The 22124-nt window shown below is 42.0% G+C and overlaps 1 protein-coding gene across 1 annotated transcript; it reads left to right on the top strand.

Annotated features, from left to right (window-relative positions):
• Positions 1–15166: 15166 nt before the first annotated feature.
• On the top strand, positions 15167–21021 carry LOC306964410 (taste receptor type 1 member 1-like; the record flags this gene model as incomplete). Its single annotated transcript, XM_079558403.1, has 5 exons — positions 15167–15436; positions 15974–16699; positions 16850–17053; positions 17206–17326; positions 20093–21021. 5 exons carry the CDS (start codon positions 15167–15169, stop codon positions 21019–21021), a joined length of 2250 nt encoding a protein of 749 aa, XP_079414529.1.
• Positions 21022–22124: the final 1103 nt, after the last annotated feature.

Below are 22124 nucleotides of genomic sequence, written 5' to 3'. Positions count from 1 at the left end.
CCAGTTATCAGTTTAAATATAGTTTAGTTTAGACCAGGTTTAGGCCTGATTTTATAAGGTCTATATAAAGTGCAGAATAGATTTGTTTCTGTCAGACTGCCCTCTATGGTAATGCAGCTGTAAATACAACGCCCTCTTTTCTATAAATACAGAACACTGCCGCTTATTAACAAATGTTCACATGCTGTCCTCTCTCTGTTCTTAACTGGCTTCCTGGTCATAACAGGATACATTTTAAAATCCTCATTTTAACCTTCAGTTCCCTTCATGGTCAGGCCCCAGCTCCTTCCTGATTCACAGACACATGCCTGGTTGGTGTTTCAAACCTGTTAACCAGTAACTATTTGTTGTCCTATAAACCAAGTTGAAATCATTGGCAAACGACTCTTCTGTCTGTCACACCCAAATGATTAGAATACTCCCCTATAGCAGTGGTTCCCAACCTTGTTGTCTTTCAGCAGTAGTACCCCCTACCTCAAGGGCGTTGGAGTTTATTTAGAAAGCCATCACTTAAAAGCACTATTTGTTTGTAAAAAGACAATGTTGCTTTCAAAATAAACCAAATTCTCACTAAACTACACATTTTACTGCAAATTATTCATAATAGAAACAGTGTTCAGTTTCCCCTATTTTTCCCCAATCTGAAATAGTACCACCTGCTCAGTCCTATACCTTGTTTAAAGTCTTGTACGCATATCTTTTTAAAAAATTGTATTGATTATTATTGTTTTTTTTCCCTCACTGTTTTTAACTGTTCTGTGATTTTTGTGTTTTCTTTACATTGCTTCTTTAGGCACAAGACTTTCCTTGGGGAATAATAAAGCTGTCTAAATCTAATCTAATTTCGATGGACTGCAAAATGTATTTCCATAAAAAAGTTAATACATGTGAAAAGTGCATGTTGTGGTCAGAGTATTTACAACATTAGCTTTAACTGTGAAAATAATAATAAGGACACTGGTAGTAAGTTCAAATTAAATAAAGGAGGACAAAACTTCCATAGTTAACAATAATTCATCAATGTAAATCTTCAGTGTTAAAACCGCTTACAATTTGGCCCATATGTTCCCATCATCACTCAACAAATGAACCATCATTTAGTCAAGTACATGTGCTTGAGTGACCTTTTGAAGAAATTGTAGAGAAGTTTTATCATATACTTTTTACTTCTATAATGAAGTATCAGTACTCTTAATTGAGTACTGATTTTTCCACTGTGAGCTAATATTTAACATGCACATGCTTCATTTTGATCCATAAAGTAGATGTAGATCGTCTCGTGTACCTTTCGACTTTTGACGTCAGACAAGTCTTAATAATGAATATAATTATTAGAGAACGATTAGCCATGACTAATTGCGATAAATCGAATATCACAAGTGCGATTACAAGAATGAATCGATTGACAGCACTAAAAAAGACACCAGGTACAGCTACAGTCTACATGTTATTGACCAGGAAGTATATGTCGATACACTGGGAGTTATTGACATTACTGTGGTGGTAAATGGTAAACTCTTTCGCAGAACGTAGAAAATGTTGAAATTGATGCATGCGAAGAAGCAGGATGACCGGGTGTGAGAACGGTTTGTACTAATCCTCGTTCCTTTGGTACAGTTGGGGAAGACATCGGGCCTCGAAGGCATTATGGCAAAAATCTGAGATCATTAATGACAGAATGTGGGCTGAGCCTTGAACCAAAGAAAGCAAAATTGCACTTCTAATTCTTAATCACTTTATTTCACCACTAAACCCTTTGGTTCATCTGGCCCTATTTCCCTATTTTCCAATTCCCTTTAATTAAGATGTTTCTAGTCTCCTCTGATAGCTCTGTGTATGCATAGAAAAATACTTTGATGCCCCTTGATGAATTTCAAATCAAATCAAATGACAGGCCACTGCAAAAAGATTTTATGTTATTTTATTTTCTTGATTTATTTGGTTGTGATAGGGCATGTTAATGAACACACCGCACCGGATTGCAGCCACGGGAAAATTTGCATCCGTTGTCCCCATTCTCACTCTCAAACACGCTCTCATTCATCCTGGTCTATTGAAAATGTTTTCAGTGGTAGGGGAAACCGGAGTACCCGAAGGAACTCACGCAGACACAGGAGAAACATGCAAACTCAGCACAGGGGCCTTCTTACTGCTAATCGCTATACCACTGTGCCGCTAAAAGGACTGATGTCACTATTTTGCGCCACAGTTAGGGGGTCATTTGCCAAGTGTTTTCTCATGAATGTGCAAAATGAGTGGCACGTACTAAAGTGGAGTAACAGTACAGTTTATTTACTCATGTAGCACTCTCTCATTTACATATCAGATTTGTGGCCCTATTACTGTAAGCCACTTTATCTCAAATGTTAAATCAGGTTGAACACAGCCACATAATAGCGTATTTCATTTTTCATTTTGCACTCGCTATTTAGCACTTGTCTTGGTGAATGACCCCCCTATCACTCTCTCCAGTTCACGAGCTGGTCTATTTTCTTCTTTCAGCGCTGTGCTCAAACAAACTAAATTATTGTTTGGGAAGGAGCTATCTACCATTTTCTTTACTTCTGTGACTGAGAATAGATCAATACAATACAAAAGAAAAGAAAAGAAAAAAAAGAAATATTATTTGCATATATATGGTGCAAATGTATACAGTCCTGTCATAAAAGGAAAGGAAAATCTACAGTATGTAAAATTTAGCCAATTATAATCACAAAAAGTCAGTGCTACAGTTTAATAAAAAATAAAGAAGCAAAACATTGATTTTCTTTTTACAGTTGACATAAGCTCAGTCAATGTTAAAGCAGAACTAAGTAACTCATGCCCCTTGAGGCCATAAGCGCCACTGCAGGTGTCGTAGCATGTTGCGTTTTTTACTCATTCATTATCCATGAGAATAAATACTACGCTGACAGAAAAGACAAAGGGAGAGAGGGATATTGTACATCCAATTACACAATGGAGATAATTGTGTTCACTCAAACTTGGCTGTAAATTATACTGATTAAGTGGCGCTAGCCCGCTGTCAGCTTTGTCCGTTAGCCTGCTAGCTTCTTCTTCGATATTCTACTAGTGTGTATTGGTGGCTCCGACCCGTATAAGACCCCCCAATCATCCCATTAACACTTGTATTATCCCCAGAGTGACTACAGGAAGGATTTATTATGGTAAACAAGTTACTTAGTACTGCTTTAAGACGTGTTTTTTTGAAGGATACAAAAAAGGAGTGGTGTTGACTATTGGTTTACATTATATTAGGTTCGAAAGCACAATCACAGTATGGCTGCCAACGCTTGCCATTCGTTCCAATCTGTTACTGGCAATGTCCTATTTTAACATTTATTTAAGAAAAAACACTTTTTTTCTGCACTGTAATAAATAATATAGCAGTTCAGCTTAAAATTCTATGTTAAATTTCTGCCATAAAGATTTGAGCTCATTGAAGGTACCAATATTGTTTCAATCAAGTAAAACCAGTAAGTTATAAATGGTCCATAAAGCATTGCTATGAATTGTTTCAACTTAACAGTTTCAGTTTTAACTAACCAACATGTTTTGTTGTGCCAACCATAAACTTGTATTGCTTCTTCATATTAACGCAAGTGTGTGTGTGTTTTCTAAACTCACGAGGCTAAGTTAAAAACTCAAAAGAAAACAATGTTTTGACCTCTATGAACATATCAGGTTAAGTTATGAACAGATTTCAACTCATTCACTGCAGTTGAATGAAACCAAATATATTTGCTACTATAACACAAAATACTACTTTTTAAAATAATGGTACCACTTACAGTCTAATGTTAAAAGAACTCAGATGTTTATGGCAGAAATTGCACAAACACTAGCAAGTTAACAGAACATCTACTTGTAATTCCTGTTAACACAGATACAAGTGACAAGAGACAATTATAGTCAAGGCATTTTAATTTTCCAGTAAAAAAAAATATATACAAGTGCTTATAAAGTTACAAATGTTAAAATCTGATGAAACTTACACATTTTGTTTACACATTTAAGCAAATACATGTATATTTTTTGTATGCTCTTGTGTAGGCCTGTCACAAAAGTTCATATATATATCAACTTATTGTTTAGAATAATTTTGCATTTTACCAAAGTAAATGTTAATTGCAACTCGTGTTGTTGAAGATCTCTTAACGCGTACTTTTAGAACAACTGCTTTCTGAGATTTTGTTTTAGTCGCATCAAGTGGTCCACAATATCATTCATGGCAATATTTTTTTTCAATATAATGAATTTAATTGTGTGATTGTGACAAGCCTACACTTGTGTTGTAGACAATGTAATGTAATTGGGGGGAAATGTGTCCATGAAATTGTTAGTGTGTACTTTTAACGAACATGTTTCATGATGAAAGCCAGGAACGAACAAAGAGAAGAGACGAGACACTGAGGAATAAAATGGCATCTACTGCATTTAGAAGTTCCAGAGTTTTAAGGATTGATAAGATTATTTTTTATTTTATTTTAAAATGTATAACTGATGAGTCATTTATTATACAGTTGGTAGTGTTGGTTTGAATCCCTGCTCCCCCCCCCCCTCCCCCCTCAAATGCAGAGAAGAAATTACTCTTCAGAGATTAATAAAGGATAACTTAACTTCCCACTATACTTACATTTTTAAATGGCACAAGGAGAAACACCTTCCAGGAATTGCTAGAACATTAGTGAAGCTCTAGCAGTCGGGGAAAAACTTCCTCAAAGCCATCCAGAAATGAAGCCATCAGTTCAGTTACAGCCACTTATTGAAATTCAGCTTTTATCAGAGAACAAAATACAAATAATGTATATTAGCAAGCGCGCAAAAAAACAAAACAAAAAACAGTAAACCGTTACACCGCCTCATCACCGACAAGCTCTCTCTTCCACTGGGCCCACCATCGGTTTTGTCATGAATGGGGCTGTTTTTACGAATTTCTCTCCATATTCTTCCAGTTTTCCTCCATTTCTTCTTCACAGTCACCTTCTTGAGGCTCCTTTTGAAATATGTTAAGATTAGACCTACTTAATCTCAAACATACTGCATAAAAAGCACACAATCGAAACTAACACGTTTGCTACATATCCAGGTTGACCCAAGTAGTGGAATTTTATAATCCAAGTTTATATGCTAAAACATTTAAAGTAATTACTTTTTGTCATGTGCCAATCAATAAAACCAAGGGTTACTCCCTCAATTTAATTCCCATACTTTATTAGGCATTTTGAAGCACACCAGATGTATTTAAAAGAAGTAAGAATGTATGCAATGTATTAGTATAAAAATACATATTAAAACACATTTCATCTTTCTGCCTTTACTGCACTATCGCTAAACCCCCTCTCTCATCCTCCCCTGACAATGCAAGTGAACGTGTGTTGTCTCCACGTTATGTTCACGGAGAATGACAACAGAATAATCATTTAATTTTAACAGTGACGCACAGACGTTTGACGAGCATTTAATGTAAAACTGGGCCAAAACGCAGACCATACTGACAGTGAAAGAATCACTAGCAGGGCTGCCAACTTTTCACCAAACTTTGGAGTGAGACATTGGTCGTTCCTGAGCTGGGAGGCTTTTTCATGGCGATAGTGTCTCGTAATCGTACTAAATTCTAAGCCAAAAGCAAGTCTACGATCTACATGACTGAGCACATCAGGAGCTGCATATGGATCAGAGGGGGTTTGGCACCACCCCACATGGCCATGAGAACCTATTGAAAGTGTGGGAGGGTATACTCTGAAGGGGGGTTTGGGGGTCCTCCCCCAAGAAATGTGTTATTTATAGTCCGGCCTACCACAACTGCTAGATGCACTCATGCAGTGTTCATTTTAATTGAGTTTTAGCGCTTTGAGATGGAGCACCTTTTGAGAGAAATCACTATTATAGGGGCGACAGAGGTGCAGCTGGTAGAGCGGGTCGTCTCATGATCGGAAGGTCGGGGGTTCGAATCCCACCTCCTGAAAGTGCACACTGTCGTTGTGTCCTTGGGCAAGACACATTGCCCCCAGTGTCTGCGTACATCGGTGTGTGTGTGAATGAGAGTATGATCCTTGCTGTAAAGCGCTTTGAGTGCCTAATGTAAGTGGAAAAGCGCTTTATAAGTTGAGACCATTTGCAATTTTCAGTTTTAGCCACGTTGGTGTAATGTACCATGACCTTTGACCTGGGAAAGTGGAATCTACCTTGTGACCTAGCAACAGGTCATATTCCAAGATGTGTCATGACACATTCCTTCCTGCTCCATATGGAATGCTGTGTCTGTTGCTATGGTGAGTCCAGGTCATTTCTGCCCAACGGTTGGTTTAGTTCACATTGCGACACCGTCTTAGCAAACGCAGCAGCACTTTCTCACAGTTTTGATCGACTTTTACAAACATTTGTGACATTAGCAAAATGGAAAACGCCCAAGACACATCTGACAGTGTTACAGAAGGAGCTGACGCGTTTTCTGAAAAAGACAAACTCAAACAAAAGATCCAGGAGCTCCATGACAGAGAGCGTCAGTGGAGAGAGGAGAGATCAGGTCTCCTTCAAAGAGAAAGATGGAGGCAGGAGCGTGACAGGCTCTGGCTGTCGTTCTTTCATGCCAGAGAACGACAGTGGTCAGAGACGCAATTTGAGAATGAAAGACGTTGGTGTGAAAGTCACAGTTACAAGACTTTGAAAGCGCCGCACGAGAGTCTGCAGTACGTGAGGAGCTTCTCTTAAACGTGTTAAAAGAGGATGAAAGGCATCTCATCATCAAAATTGAAAGAACATCAGAAATATGAATCCCTCAGACGACGAACACACAGGGTTCAGGAGCAGAAAACGTCCAGCAGACATTTGAGCCAGCGAACAGCGCCAACATGAGCGAAGGCCACAATAACCACGCTTTGCTCACATTTGGGGTTTTTCCCCCAGAACAAGAACGATTTCTGAACGATCCTTCAGTGACAGTTGTAGAAATGGTGCCACTAAGACCTAAGCATCAACAAATTAATATGTAAATAGGTCAAAATTACTTAAACTCAAAACTTTACTATAACTTTTACTATTAAGTCAAATGAAAACTGTGTCTTCTAAAATATGAAGATAATCTTCTCGGGGATAAACACACATCTCAGCTCCCGTTGGTTTCCTCTGCAGGCCGGAGCACTGAGGCACCAGGCGGCCATCCCAGGAGGAGAGCGCCCCCTACAGGAGACCAGGGCCCAGACAACGTTGAGCTGAGGAAACAGCTTAATGCAGGTGCAAGGACGATGCTGCTCGAACGACAGCGGGCCACAGAGCGAGCACCTGCAGCTGCGTCTGGAAGCCTCTGACCCCGGGGTCCCGCACGGTGGGGTGGGAGGGGCCTCTGCGGCGAGCGGACCCTACGAAAAGCTGATTAGTCGTCAGGGAGGTAAATTTGCTGCCATTGGTGTGACAGGGCCGGTGCTAGGACAGGTCGGTGGTTATAGGACTTGAGGGCGGGGGGAGGATTAGGACAGGATGGTGGTCATAGGAGTAGGGGGAGGGGGGAGGTTTAGGACAGGACGGTGGTTACAGGAGTGGGGGGGGGGGGAGGTTTAGGACAGGACGGTGGTTACAGGAGTAGGGGGGCGGTTCTCTCACATCAATGGCATAAAATATGCTTTTACTGAGCTCAGTTTGGTAGAGATTTGATAGTCCAGGATGGGACGGCATGGGGTAAAATAGCGAGGGGTAGGACATTGCGCGAGGGGTAGGACATCGCGCGGGGCATTAGTGAGGGGTAGGAATCGCGCGGGGCACAACCGAGGGGTAGGACATCGCGCGGCCTTTAGCGAGGGCTAGGACATCGCGAGAGAGGATAGGGCGTGACCGTATGAGGCTTGAGGGTACTGCGTGTAACTGGACTGGGCAGCGACAAGATAGCTTTTCTGAGTTCAGCTCCGGGACGGATGAGTCACCAAACCCCCCCATGTGCAGGACCCGGGGCAGGGCTCCACGCAGCTGCAGTGGACCTCGTTCTGTGGCTGCTGTGGCGGGCAGCATCGCTTTGTACCTGCATTTAGGTTGTTTCTTCAGCTCAACGTTGTCTGGGCCCTGGTCTCCTGTAGGGGGCGCTCTCCTCCTGAGACGGCCACTTGTTGCCTCAGAGCTCAGGCCTGCAGAGGGAAATAAGGGGAACAGCTGGTGTGAGTTTAATCACTCCTTCCCTCTTAAACTCTGTACAGTTTGGGAAAGAGAGTAAGAATGTATGACAAATGTTTAGAGGTGATCAGGAACTGTCTGTTTTTGAAGTTACAAAGATGCTTTTACTCAAGTAAAGTGCTTGAACTTATTTTAATAGTAAAAGTTGTTCGGTCAAATGAAAACTGTGTCTTCTAAAATATGAATATATTCTTCTCAGGGATAAACACACATCTCAGCTCCCGTTGGTTTCCTCCGCAGGCCGGAGCACTGAGGCACCAGGCGGCCATCCCAGGAGGAGAGCGCCCCCTACAGGAGACCAGGGCCCAGACAACGTTGAGGTGAGGAAACAGCTTAATGCAGGTGCAAGGACGATGCTGCTCGAACGACAGCGGGCCACAGAGCGAGGACCTGCAGCTGCGTCTGGAAGCCTCTGACCCCGGGGTCCCGCACGGTGGGGTGGGAGGGGCCTCTGCGGCGAGCGGACCCTACGAAAAGCTGATTAGTCGTCAGGGAGGTAAATTTGCTGCCATTGGTGTGACAGGGCTGGTGCTAGGACAGGTCGGTGGTTGTAGGACTTGAGGGCGGGGGGAGGATTAGGACAGGATGGTGGTCATAGGAGTAGGGGGAGGGGGGAGGTTTAGGACGGGACGGTGGTTACAGGAGTTGGGGGGGGGGGGGGGGGGGGGGATTAGGACAGGACGGTGGTTACAGGAGTAGGGGGGGGAGGTTTAGGACAGGACGGTGGTTACAGGAGTAGGGGGGCGGTTCTCTCACATCAATGGCATAAAATTTGCTTTTACTGAGCTCAGTTTGGTAGAGATTTGATAGTCCAGGATGGGACGGCATGGGGTAAATTAGCGAGGGGTAGGACATTGCGCGGGGCATTAGTGAGGGGTAGGACATCGCGCGGTGCACTACCGAGGGGTAGGACATCGCACGGGGCACTACCGAGGGGTAGGACATCGCACGGGACATTAGCGATGGGTAGGACATCGCGCGGGGCACTACCGAGGGGTAGGACATCGCACGGGGCACTACCAAGAGGTAGGACATCGCGCGGGACATTAGCGATGGGTAGGACATCGCGCGGGGCACTACCGAGGGGTAGGACATCGCGCGGGACATTAGTGAGGGGTAGGACATCGCGCGGGGCACTACCGAGGGCTAGGACATCGCGAGAGAGGAGAGGGCGTGACATTATGGGGCGTGAGGGTACTGTGTGTAACCGGACTGGGCAGCGACAAGATAGCTTTTCTGAGTTCAGCTCCGGGACAGATGAGTCACCAAACCCCCCCATGTGCAGGACCCGGGGCAGGGCTCCACGCAGCTGCAGTGGACCTCGTTCTGTGGCTGCTGTCGCAGGCAGCATCGCTTTGTACCTGCATTTAGGTTGTTTCTTCAGCTCAACGTTGTCTGGGCTCTGGTCTCCTGTGTTGGGACACTCTCCTCCTGGGACGGCCACGTGTTGCCTCAGAGCTCAGGCCTGCAGAGGGAAATAAGGGGAACAGCTGGTGTGAGTTTAATCACTCCTTCCCTCTTACCCAAACTGTACAGAGTTTAAGAACGTATGACAAATGTTTAGAGGTGATCAGGAACGGGGTCATCTTCAGAAGTTTAACGTCATATTTTTGAAGTTACAAAGATGCTTTTACTCAAGTCATGACATAGCATAATGAATTCTTTGGGACTGAACTTAGAATTAAACTCCTAGGATCTAATCAACAAGATGGATGACTTCCATCCTCTCCAGACTGGCACTCCTTTGTTTCTCCTTTCGCCAGAAGCAAGACCCCCACTGGGATAGCAAGGAACCCGCTAAAAGTAAAAACAGGAACTGATACTAATGTTAAAACTCATTCACAAAGATGAAACTTCCTTGAGCTTTTAACATCTGCTGAAAAGCCACACTCCTCTGGATTCAGGATTGAAATGGGGGGAAGGTGGCCAGCCCTGACTCTGCTAAATCTCCAACATCTTGGCCTTGTGTTTGAGGTCAGACAAAGTTCCCCCCCACAGACAGTGGATTTCCATGCAAAGACTGTCCTATCACAAAGAAAGAAACAGATTTCAACTATTTGTTTCTTTTATGACACTCATGAAACATGTCTGAAGCTGCTGCTGGCCATGGACCCTCTGGACGAGACCAAAGACTCTTTACTGACAATGTGACTAATGTACATATTAACTGCTTCACTATGTGTGTCACACAAATGTTTTACTCTTTGTTGAATATTTATCAGTAATTGATGGAGTATTAATGTTGCCTTCAAAATTAGAGGTACGGCCTGATCTGGCTCTCTTATAAAACTTCTCTTTGTTGGGGTGACCATCCTCGTGGTCACGCTCGTCTACCCTCCATTTCAAACCTCATGTTTCTCATTTATTTTTCTTTAAAGATATATACATTTTTGAGCCCAGTATAATCGTATATGCTCCTTTTAAGTCGACAATTTACCATTTGGAGCAAATCCTGGTAAAAATGAAAATAACTTTACAAATTTAATTTTGTCTTTAATTTTGTAATTAATTAATTTATTGGTTTATTTGGTCGGGACAGTGCGTGTTAATTAACATACATGGGTCTCGTGCATGTAAACATGCCACACTGGATTGCAGCCTTGGGCTAATTCCATCCGTTTTTAGTGGTAGGGGAAACTGTTTTTTGATCACAATTGTTAAAAGCACTATTTGCAACATAATGAAGCCCTGGACGGGCTCAAACAAACGCCGGCCGCAGTAGAACAGCTCAGCGCAGCTCCACGAGAGTACCCGCGCTGGGCCTGAGCGAGTATACTGGAGAGCCTCTGGGGACCCACACAAGGAGAGAAGTGGTCAAACCAGGCGCACCTGGCTCCTCTCGGGCGCCACCAGGCTGACCACCACGGTGCCAAACCCGTCCTCCAAAACAAGTGCTGTCCACCTCCATGGCCTCCAGGTAAAAGATCGCCTCCATCCTGCGGTGTCTGTCGGCTTGGTGTTGAGCGCAGGCTACTCCAGCTCTGCCCAAAATGTCCCCTTTGACCTCGCCATCGCCATCCGTAACTCCGGCCAATGATTATCTCCCTACATGTTTCGTGTGGGTCTGATCTCTGTGGCCGTGTTACATCGGTTGATTTTCAACCTACCAATCAGCGAGCAGGGGAGGCGGGGCTTGTAGGTGTAGCATTTGATCGCTCTCTTCACTCACTCGGGCGCATTACATCGCCTACGTGAAATCAGATCCAATCGTCTCAAACTATAAAAGGAGTTCACCCCTACCACCTGAAAATGGAGCTCAATTGTGAAGATCCAGACCCTCTGTATGAAATGAGTATGAGGTAAGACCAGGCTACCTTTGACCATTTTTATTACATTACTTTTAAAAACCCTTTGTAAATCGATCAGGCCAAACCGTATTAAAGATAATTAGACCAATGTAACAAAGACACTCCATCCACTACTGTAATTGTCATTCACCCCATTTAAGACCTGTTATACATTAAACCTTAATAATGTTGATGCTTAAGTGTGTGACCTCAAATTTTGAATAAATATTCACATTTGCATTTAAAGTTTGGATTTCTACGTGTTATTGTGCTTTGATTTCGTCAGTATAGCACGGGGCTTTACCAGCCCAGTGACCGAGATGGGTCTGCGGCCAGATACACTTGCAGTGACCGCAGAGCGTGGCCTGTTCTTGGGCTTGAACAGCGCTAGCTTAGCTTAGCTTAGCACCCCTGCTATCTTATCTTAGCACTGCCGCTCCACTAAGCAGAGAAAAGTGGTGCGCAGCGTTGTACAACACAAATAATAATGTAATGCGGAAATGATCGGCAGCAAAGTCATTGCTTGAGTGGTTAAAGTACTTGCTAAACAGTTAAATGACTTAATGCCTTAGTACTAGTTTACCTTTGCACAGACAAACTCAGACGAAACCTGTGGCATGGCTAGCCCAGTAGCTCCCCTCTTCCATGTCTCTCTCCTTTCTGGGAGACTGGCCTGGACTTTGCCTGCTGTGTTACACGAGAAAATATTACCACAATGAAGCTTTTAGAGCAAATTAAAAACCCCACTCTAAGACAACTTTCTTCAAATAGCCCACCCCTTTTGAAGCTAGCTTTAGCACCGCATGGCCTCACTTACTTTACAAAAAAATATATCCATATATCTATATATCATATATCTACCAGATTGATTTTTACCAACAACATTTCTTAAGCTGTTACAGTAAGAGTTATTATTAAAAATAAGTATTCACTCTCAAAAAAGCTGAATATTATTTTATATTATTTTCTAGCACTATATGTGTGGCGCAGTAATATGGTTGTGGGGTTGCAAGATCCGGTCTCTTTCTAAAACTTACCAAACTAAGTCAAGTTCATTTATTTAAATGTTACCCCAACACACCTCAAAGAGTTATTCACCTTTGAACTTACTGACATAAGTTAAACATTTAAAACGATCTTTGTCATGTGAAGACAAACTACACTCTTACGTTACAATAACAAAATGGGCATACGACTTTTAACAGTATTTTTTAATTTTTATCTACCTTCTTTTTCCTCTGGATTTGTTGTTTTGTTTTGCAAATATTTACAGTCTGTTCTGTCCCGTCTTTGTGCTTCTTTGTCTTTTCTTTTCTTTTCTTTTCTCTTTTTTCATCTTTCTTTCTCTGTCCTCTCTTCTCATTCTCCCCCTTTTTCTCTTTCTCCAGATCACTGGGTAGGGTGGTGGGGAAAAAAAGAAACCCAAAGCACTGTAAATGAAAATGTACACATTTACAAATAGCCTAATAAAGAAATGATCACAAAAAAAAAGCCTATTTAATTTTTACATTAATGCCTGTAAAAATGTATTGCACATTACCATCGGGATCCGACAAGCCCAATTTACAACTGCGGTTGGCATGATGGGCTTGACGAACTGCATAAGGCAATGCTTTCTCCGAGTACTGCTCCCAGTCAGAGCCAAAATAAGGAAGCACAAGGGGCTAGGAGCTAGCTAAGAAACGCTGATGTGTGTCTTTGTAAAGTTTATTTTAATAGTTTATTTGAGCATTCTGCTCAAAAGGAGTGGGCTGAAGCAAGAAGCTTATGAGTGCCCACTCCCAGCTCAATGCAATAAAAAATGTCATTTCACAATAATGAAAAAAGGACATAGTACAAAAGGAACAAAACAACAACAAAGAACAGCAGCAAAAATGGATAATATGCACTCATTTGTAAAAGTCCCAGAGCCTCTGTAGCTCCGGTTCACAACACGATGTAGCTAAAATCCTCCATAACTCTGACTGTTTAGATCTGCAGCATGGAATTTGAGCCGGTGGCTCCATGTCACTGTTGGGGAAAACTCCTGATCGCGAATTTCTCCAAAAAACACGCGTGAAAAGCTTCAAAACGCGGCGCACAGGAGGCGCGGGACGCACTGCGTGATCTCTCAACGCTCTCCGAGGCACGTCCCCCATGTATTTTCAATGTAAACTCTCTTTCTATGCGTTTGGTGTGAAACTATGATCGGGGCCACTGTTTATTGGTTTTGCTTGAGTATTCAAACCAACATAGAGGTGAATAGCGCCACCCAGCGTATCGGACTATAGTGGAATTGATTTGCCTTGGCAGGGTAACCAATCAGGTCTTAGGACCTGCCCATCAAACTTTGATGGGCGAGCTTGATAGATAAAATTCATTCATTCATTCATTTAATGGTGTATTTATTTATTTCATTGTGGCACTTTCAATCCTCCATATGGATAAGGTCAACACTGTGACAATGAGCACTGAGAAAATAGGGGCTGAATCTGAATTCCTACAATAGCTCCTATGTCCTGATCCGAGCTCCTGTCCCCTTGTCACATGATAAGGTCAACTGTTAGGTCCCTATGCAGTTAGGAATTAGAGCTTTAGCTGCGTTTGCACAATCCAACCATCCTCACCCAGAGGCGTAAATAAAACGGGAGGTAACATCACCAACAGCTTCTTTTTAAAAACTATATCACCTATATAGTATATAATATATAGTATATAACCATGCATCCTCTAAACAGCTCTGTCCCATGTGTGTAACAGCTGGAAGCTGAGTTCTCCATGTCTGTTTATGGCCTGGGTGCACTGATCTCTTATACTGTGTGTGGCTGCTATACTTGGGAGATTTGCCAGATTAATAAAGAATTGTACATATGGGAGAGCATCACAACTATTATCTGATAATGCCTTTAATTATTATCACTAATAACAGACTTCAAGCCAAAATGTTGCTATGTGGTATATTGCAAGTTTGCAGGATATCTACTCTTCTAGATGCTAGGTCAATTGAGGTGCTCTTTGTGTATTTGTGGTAAGAGTAAATTGTGCTTGTGTATAAAATATGCTGGGTTTTGCATGGTGGAATCAACAAATGAAACCAGTCATTTGTCAAACTGAACTGCAGCCCTTACACTTTTGCATAGTGATTTGCCACTTGTCACAATAGCTCAACATTTCCACCATAACAACTGACTCAAATTAGTTTGGTGCCATCCACTCAGAACTGTCCACAGAAATGTACTCTCTCCTTGTTTCCCTGTTATTTTTGGATCACATTTTGCTTTTGGTCTCTCAGTGCACTGTTACAAACTCTGACTTTAGTCAAGCTGGAGATTTTCTGATTGGAGGGCTGTTTGAAATTCATGATGCGAATGGGGTGGCTTCTGAGTTCATCCCTGAGGCAATCGACTGCTCAAAGTAAGTCTGAAATCCTTTCACCTAATTTTGCATACGCAAAACTATAGTGTTGTGATGAGATAAACACATATTGATCATAACATTGTGATATTGCATTTAGGTTCTATAAAGAAATCGGCAATGATTAGAATTTTAGTATTACAAGGCCAAAATAAGAAATGTGTGTCTTTGTTTAGGTGTGAGTCTTCACTTAGATGTTTGTAATAGATTATTGTAAAGCACCTTGGGTGTGTGTGTTAATGGTGCTATACAAATAAATGTGCCTTGCTGAAATCATTTGCAGGCAGCCGTTCATTGTGTCAAATTACCGGAGGCTTCAGCTGATGCGCTTTGCAGTGGAACAGATCAATAACTCCACACAGCTCCTGCCTGGCGTCACTCTGGGCTATGAGATCTTCGATCACTGCTCAGACACCAGGAGCTTCCCCGGGATCTTGGACTTCATCTCAGTCAACGAGTCAGTCCAGCCCTGGCACCAGCATCAGCCTCAGTTTGGGAAGATGACATCTAAAGTCATATCAGTGGCTGGATTGTACTCCAGCACAAAGACACACACTGTCACTCCGATCATTGCAATGGACTTCATTCCTCTGGTGAGCAAACAAACTAAATAGTCATTTTCTCAAATAATGGTGTTCAGACAACACAACACCAGCTCGAAAATGTTTTTAGAACAAAGCACTCACTTCTAGCCCTGACAAAAAGGAGACTGTATCTATTGTTTTTGCATATATAAGGGTATACGGACAGAATTGTACGGATATAATTGAGAATCGCAAAGTGGACTTGATCGGCTCTTGTATATTGTAGTATACCATACTTTTATAAAGTTTGTGTTTTGTACATTTATCTAAATCTTCTTCATTATTTGGTCCTATTACTGTTAGTAAATGTTGTAACTGTCATCTGTAAAGACAAGGAGAACTCATGGGTCCAGGCTGATGCAGGTATCACAAAAACAACTCGCTCAGGGATCAAATGTAATCACATGCAATGTATTAAGAAAATGAGCTGACACTCAAAGAAGTTTGTTTTCAGAACTACAACAATATATTTATACTTTTTATAGGCCACTAAGTTTTTGAAATACATGCAGTTATTGTAAGAGTGTTTCTTCTGCTTCACATTAGGTCGATTATGGATCCTCAAGTTCAGCCTTTTCAGATAAAGTCAAATATCCCACAATTATGCGAACAGTCCTTCCCAATCAGCAGATGATCGAAGCCATCGTCACAATGCTGCTGCACTTCAGATGGCACTGGGTGGCTTTACTCACCAATAACGGAGAATACAGCACTGACGGCGCAGAGTTGTTTGCAAAAAGGATCAAAAACACCGAGATCTGTCTGGCTTACAGCAACGAAGTCAACACCAACACCAACTTTTCACAAATGTTCCAACAAATTGACATCCAGAAGATAAATGCTATTATAATTTTTGCACCGGAAAGAACTGCTGCAATGGTGATTCAGGCAGCTCTCAAACTCAAAGTTAACAAGAAGGTGTGGATTGCTTCAGACACATGGGCTTTCAACAGGGAGCTTTTGGAAATGCCAAATATTCGCTCTATAGGAACTGTAATTGGAATAGTCGAGCCACACATAGAAATACCTGGATTTCATGACTTCCTTTACTCATTACAAAATAAAAGTGGACAACGAGAAGAGGGTGAAGAGAGAGTTTGTAACCAGAGGTGCAACTGCAGAGACCTGACAACAGAGGAGATTGTTGAAGCAGACCCATTACTCTCCTTCCCAGTGTACAGCGCTGTGTATGTGATCGCTCACGCCTTACACAACCTGCTGCAGTGTGAGAGTGGTCAGTGCAATACAAGTACAGCAGTTTACCCATACATGGTGAGTATATACTCCAAGATAGGTTAGAGATATTCAAAATAAGCCAAGTAAAAAAATCTGCATTTTGACATGTTGCCATTGGGGTGTCCCTGCCCATAAAGAAGGAGGTTCAGTTCACCACTCATACTGTATATGATGCTTCTGTTGCAGGTTCTGGTGGAGATGAAAAAGTCACACTTCACTCTTTTAAACGAAAGTATTACGTTTAATGAGAATGGAGACCCAAAGTTTGCATTCTACTCCATCGTTTCCTGGAACAACAAAGAAATAGAAGAAGTGGGCTTTGTGCAAATTCACCCAGCTGTTGATTATTATATCAACAGCACAAAGATTCAGTGGTTCACAAATGGACAGGTAAGGAACCAGGTTTCCCATGGTTCCAAAACTAAGCAATTTTAGGAATGAATCCTCTTCTGGGCCTTTCCTCAGTAAATACATACAGTATATTCACATGCAAGTTATGAGATGCTTTATGTGGTGACTTCTAAAGGGAAATTCCTGTGCAGGTGCCAACCTCCCTATGCTCCCAGGACTGTCCAGTGGGTCATGCCAAACAGCTGGATGCAGTGCATAAATGCTGCTTTGAGTGTGTCATCTGTCTCAATGGAACCTATATCAACACATCAGGTAACTGTTAGGGATTTTTGTGGTCACCCAGTTAACTAATGAGTCCTGGAGTGCATCACTTACAAATTTACCCTTTATAACACTATTAAAGTTGTTTTCGTCGAAGATTGCGCATAATCATCAGACAAAACTTTAGTTCAATTATGAACAGGAATCTAAGTTGTTTCCACACTGGCACTGGTTTACATCAACCTAAAGGGGTTCTTGACTTCAAGGGGTTTTCCACCTAAAGGGGCTCTCGACCCGACAGTGGCGCTTTTGGGTCAGTGTGAATCCAACCGCAGCACTTTAGGCCGAACTAAACAGCCGCTCTGACACTGGCTGAAACATGTGGTCTCAGAGTGGCTCCTCTCACACTCAGGAACAAACGTATTTTTAATGAACACGAGCTGCATGACAGGACGTTTACTACTCTTACGAGACTAAATGGATCAACTTTATGTCATCAAGGTATGTCTGCCCCTCTCTCCTACCTGCTGCACAGAGAAGCATTCCTCTTTAAAAAGTGAATTTTTAAAGTGCATTTTTCTTCAGTCTTGCAAATCAGCGTCACCGTATTTGAGAGAGATGACCACAGCGTAAGATCAGAGAAGCATGCATGTGCGTGCGCATCGCCGCATTGACAGGGCTCTGATTGCTTGATGCCCGTTGTCATGGGAATAACACCTGTTCGTTGTTACACGGCTGATGGCGCGGCTTTTGAAGAGCATGTGAATCTAACCTTTAAGTATGTAGTTGAAACTATAGCAGTCTCCAGTCAGCCAACAAAGTGCTTCAACATACAGTGCCTCTCGTGAGTATTCATACACCTTGAACTTTTGCACATTTTGTCATGTTTACAACCCTAAACATAAAGATTTTATTTTGATTTTTTTACTTAACGTTCACACACAAGTAACAGACAACTGTGAAGTGAAAGCAAAATGATACATGATTCTGTTATTTTTCAAAAAATAGAAAAGTGAAAAGTGGGGCGTGCAGAAGTATTCATACAGCATGCATGAATACTTTGTGAACCCCCTTTTGCTGTAATAACAGCAGAAAGTCTTTTGGGGTTTGACTCTACAAGATTGGCACATGTAGAGACTGACATTTTAGCCCATTCCTCTTTACAAAACAACTCAAGCTCTGTCACATTAGAAGGAGAGCGTTTGTGAACAGCAGTTTTCAGACCTTTCCACAGATTTTCAATAGGATTTAGGTCAGGACTTTGACTGGGCCATTCTAACACATTAATATGTTTTTATTGAACCATTCCATTGAAGATTTAGCTTTGTGCTCCGGGTCATTGTCCTGCTGGAAGGTAAATCTCCGCCCCAGCCTCAGTTCTCTTGCTAACTCCAGCAGGTTTTCCTCCAAAATGTCTCTGTATTTGGCTCCATCCATCTTCCCAACTATTCTTACAGTCTCCCCAGTCCCCGCTGAGGAAAAGCAGCCCCACAGCATGATGCTCCCCCCCGTATATTTGACATTGGGGATGGTGCACTCAGGACGATGAGCAGTGTCAGATTTGCTCCATACATAACGTTTTGCATTTGGGCCAAAAAGTTCAATTTTTGTCTCATCTGACCAAAGCTCCTTCTTCCACATGGAGCTGTGTCCTCCATATGACTTCTAGCAAACTTCAAACAGGATTTTTTATGGCCTCCTTTCAATAATGAAAGCCATTATTGAAGGCCAGATTTGTGAAGAATACGACTTATAGTTGTCCCATGTACAGTTTCCCCCAGCTCAGCAGCAGCACTTCGCAGCTCCTCCAGAGTTATCATGGGGCACTTGGTTGCCTTTCTGACCAGTGTTCTCCTTGTTCGCTCTGATATTTTAGGTGGAGGACCACGCCTTGGTAAGTTGGCAGTGGTGCTTTACTCTTTCCATTTCCGAACAATGGATTGAACAGTTGCTCCGGGAGATGTTCAAATCTTGGGAAATCTTTGTATAACTTAAGGCTGCTTTAAACTTCTCCACAGCTTTATCCCTGACCTCTCTGGTGCTCCTTGACCTTCATTATGCTGTTCAGTGACCAATACATTCCGACCACAGCTCTGAGGGCCTAAAAGAACAGCTGAAATTATACTGAGAGTAGATTACACACAGGTGGCCTCTATTTAACCGTTAGGCCAAGGTGTGAACATTCTGGAGTCATTAGAAATGTTTTAAAGGCAATTTAATGCACTCAGAAAATGCTGTATGAATACTTATGCAAGCCCCACTTTTCACTTTTCTATTTTTTGAAAATTAACAGAATCATGTATCATTTTGCTTCACTTCACAGTTGTCGGTTACTTGTGTGTGAACGTTCAGTAAAAAAATCAAAATAAAATCTTCATGTTTAGGGTTGTAAACATGACAAAATGTGCAAATGTTCAAGGTGTATGAATACTCACGTATGTGATGATAACCAAAGACATGCAGACATGCAGATGATATACAGAAGGCCTATAAACAAAGTCTTGTGGTAATTCAGTTCTCAACCCTGTTGTCGTGCTGTATCAATATGACTAAGTTTATATGTCATCCTGGATGTCTGAGGTTCCTGTTTAATTGCATTAACTAAAATTAAGTACGTTTGGTCACGTTTGATGCATCAATAAATGTATGCGTTTGTCTGATTTTGTGAAAGAACTCACCAAACAAACAATCTTAATGCAATATTAATTTGGGTATTTCTTTCTAATTTGCAAATTCAATTGGGTTTTTTATACTATATCATCGATGATTTAATTAATCTGAAAAATAATCAAATGGACATCTTCTCTTTGTTCTCAGTGGACCCCTACACTTGTGCCAACTGTTCCACAACAGAATGGTCTACAACAGCAAGCACCTCCTGCCGCCCCAGATCAGTGGAGTTTGTTTCATTTGAGGACGCTCCTGCAATAGTGACCCTCTTTGGGACAGTGGGTTTTGTGGGCCTCTCGCTCCTCACCTCTGTTCTCTTTGGTCTGAACTACAACACTCCAGTGGTGAGATCTGCTGGAGGACCAATGTGCTTCCTGATTCTAGGCTGCCTCTGTCTCTGCAGTGTTAGTGTCTTCTTCTACTTTGGTAAACCGCAAGAGGCTTCCTGCATTCTAAGGCTTTTGCCTTTTGTTTTGTTCTATACGGTTTGTCTTGCCTGTTTTGTTGTGCGTTCCTTTCAGATAGTCAGCATCTTTAAAATAGGCGCTAAGTACCCGTCAATACAGAGGTGGTGGATGAAATATCACGGTCAGTGGTTGGTCATTGCCGTGGCATTTATTTTACAAGTCTTGTTGATGCTAATATCATACGCAAGTGAACCTCCAAAGCTCTACAATGAGACTGTATGGTACCCAGAGCAGATAGTTCTCGCCTGTGACATTAACAAAGCAGCAGTTAGTGGTTCACTCATACTGTGTGCAACACTGTGCTTGCTCTGCTTCGTCTTCTCCTACATGGGGAAAGAACTCCCCAAAAATTACAATGAAGCCAAAGCCATAACATTTTGCCTCCTTCTGCTTGCTCTGACCTGGGTCATCTTTGCCACCATCTTCATCCTCTACAGAGGCAAGCACCTGCAGACACTCAACGCTTTAGCCATACTGTCCAGCCTCTATTCTGTCCTGTTATGGTATTTTCTACCAAAATGTTGCATTATACTTTTACAACCTGAGAAAAACACTCAGCAGTACTTTCAGGGTCTAATACAGAGTTACACGAAAACTATCAGCCAATAAAACAGAACCAAACTGAAAACAGAAAGGTTAAGGTTAAAGGCCCTTGATGGCATTTTAATATGTTTGTGTTCTCCTTAGCAGGATACCTTAGTTGCCAATTAAATGTGTAGCTTGTGTGAGATAACTAGAGCTAGTTCTTCATGTTCTCCCTCTACCGTAGAGAATGTATTGTACACCTAGGCTCCATCCCTCAGCCATTTCCCTACATTTCCATTAAGATGTTAGTGACATTTTGCTTTAATTGTCAAGACTAGCCTGTTAATATACTTCTTCACCCATGTGCCAGAGAACTATAGAAACTTAAAATAGTTTTGCCTGAAGCTAAGCAAGTGTTGCCCCCTCGAAATCACCAGGGAGAATCAGTTGGCTTTTCAAAGTTTATTTCGAGCTCAAATAGTACAGAAAAGAAAAGGGTAAACATAGGTCCCCTGTGAACAAAGAATAAAATAGTTTTTAGCGTACTATGGATTAAGTTAACATGGATACACAGATAAAACGACACTTACACGTCCCAGATGTAACAAGGCTTAGGCCACGGCCCGACTACTGCGCCACAGCTTCTGCCCTGAGGCTGTGGGCCTAGTTCTTTTAAACTAGCATCAACAGGTCACATGATGGACGCGCTTCCGGTTTCAATTAATAAAAGACAGTGTTTAATTTAGCGAAAAGATTAATAAATACTGTTATTTACAGTGAACCATTTACCAACAATAATAAAAAGTGCTTAAATACTTTGTTGAAAATGGGCGGACAACACCCTCCCCCACTAAAAATAATGTTAAACCAACATTCCCTTAATCCTACTGGGGGGTCTTACTTGACTTAAACCATAAATTGTAGTAAATAAACAATTTGAACCACAACAATACTTCACAAAAGAGTCCAGGCTAAATGAATAGTGTCCGTTATCCAAGAGTCCTTTGGCACGGCGGTACGCGCAGGTTTAAAGGTCCATTTCCGTATTTGGGTAGATAGTCCGTTGAAGCATTGGTGGGCCCCAGAATCTTCAGAATTGACTCAAGGAAAATACCTTCTACCCAAGATTTTGTAGCAGCATAGCAAACCAACTTAACAAATAGCATGTACTACTTAAACAATAATTA

The sequence above is a fragment of the Gobius niger genome, assembly GCF_951799975.1.
Source record: "Gobius niger genome assembly, chromosome: 6".
Taxonomy (NCBI): Eukaryota; Metazoa; Chordata; class Actinopteri; order Gobiiformes; family Gobiidae; genus Gobius; species Gobius niger.
Note: the sequence above shows the minus strand (reverse complement) of the source record. Positions and strands in the feature narration are given on the sequence as shown.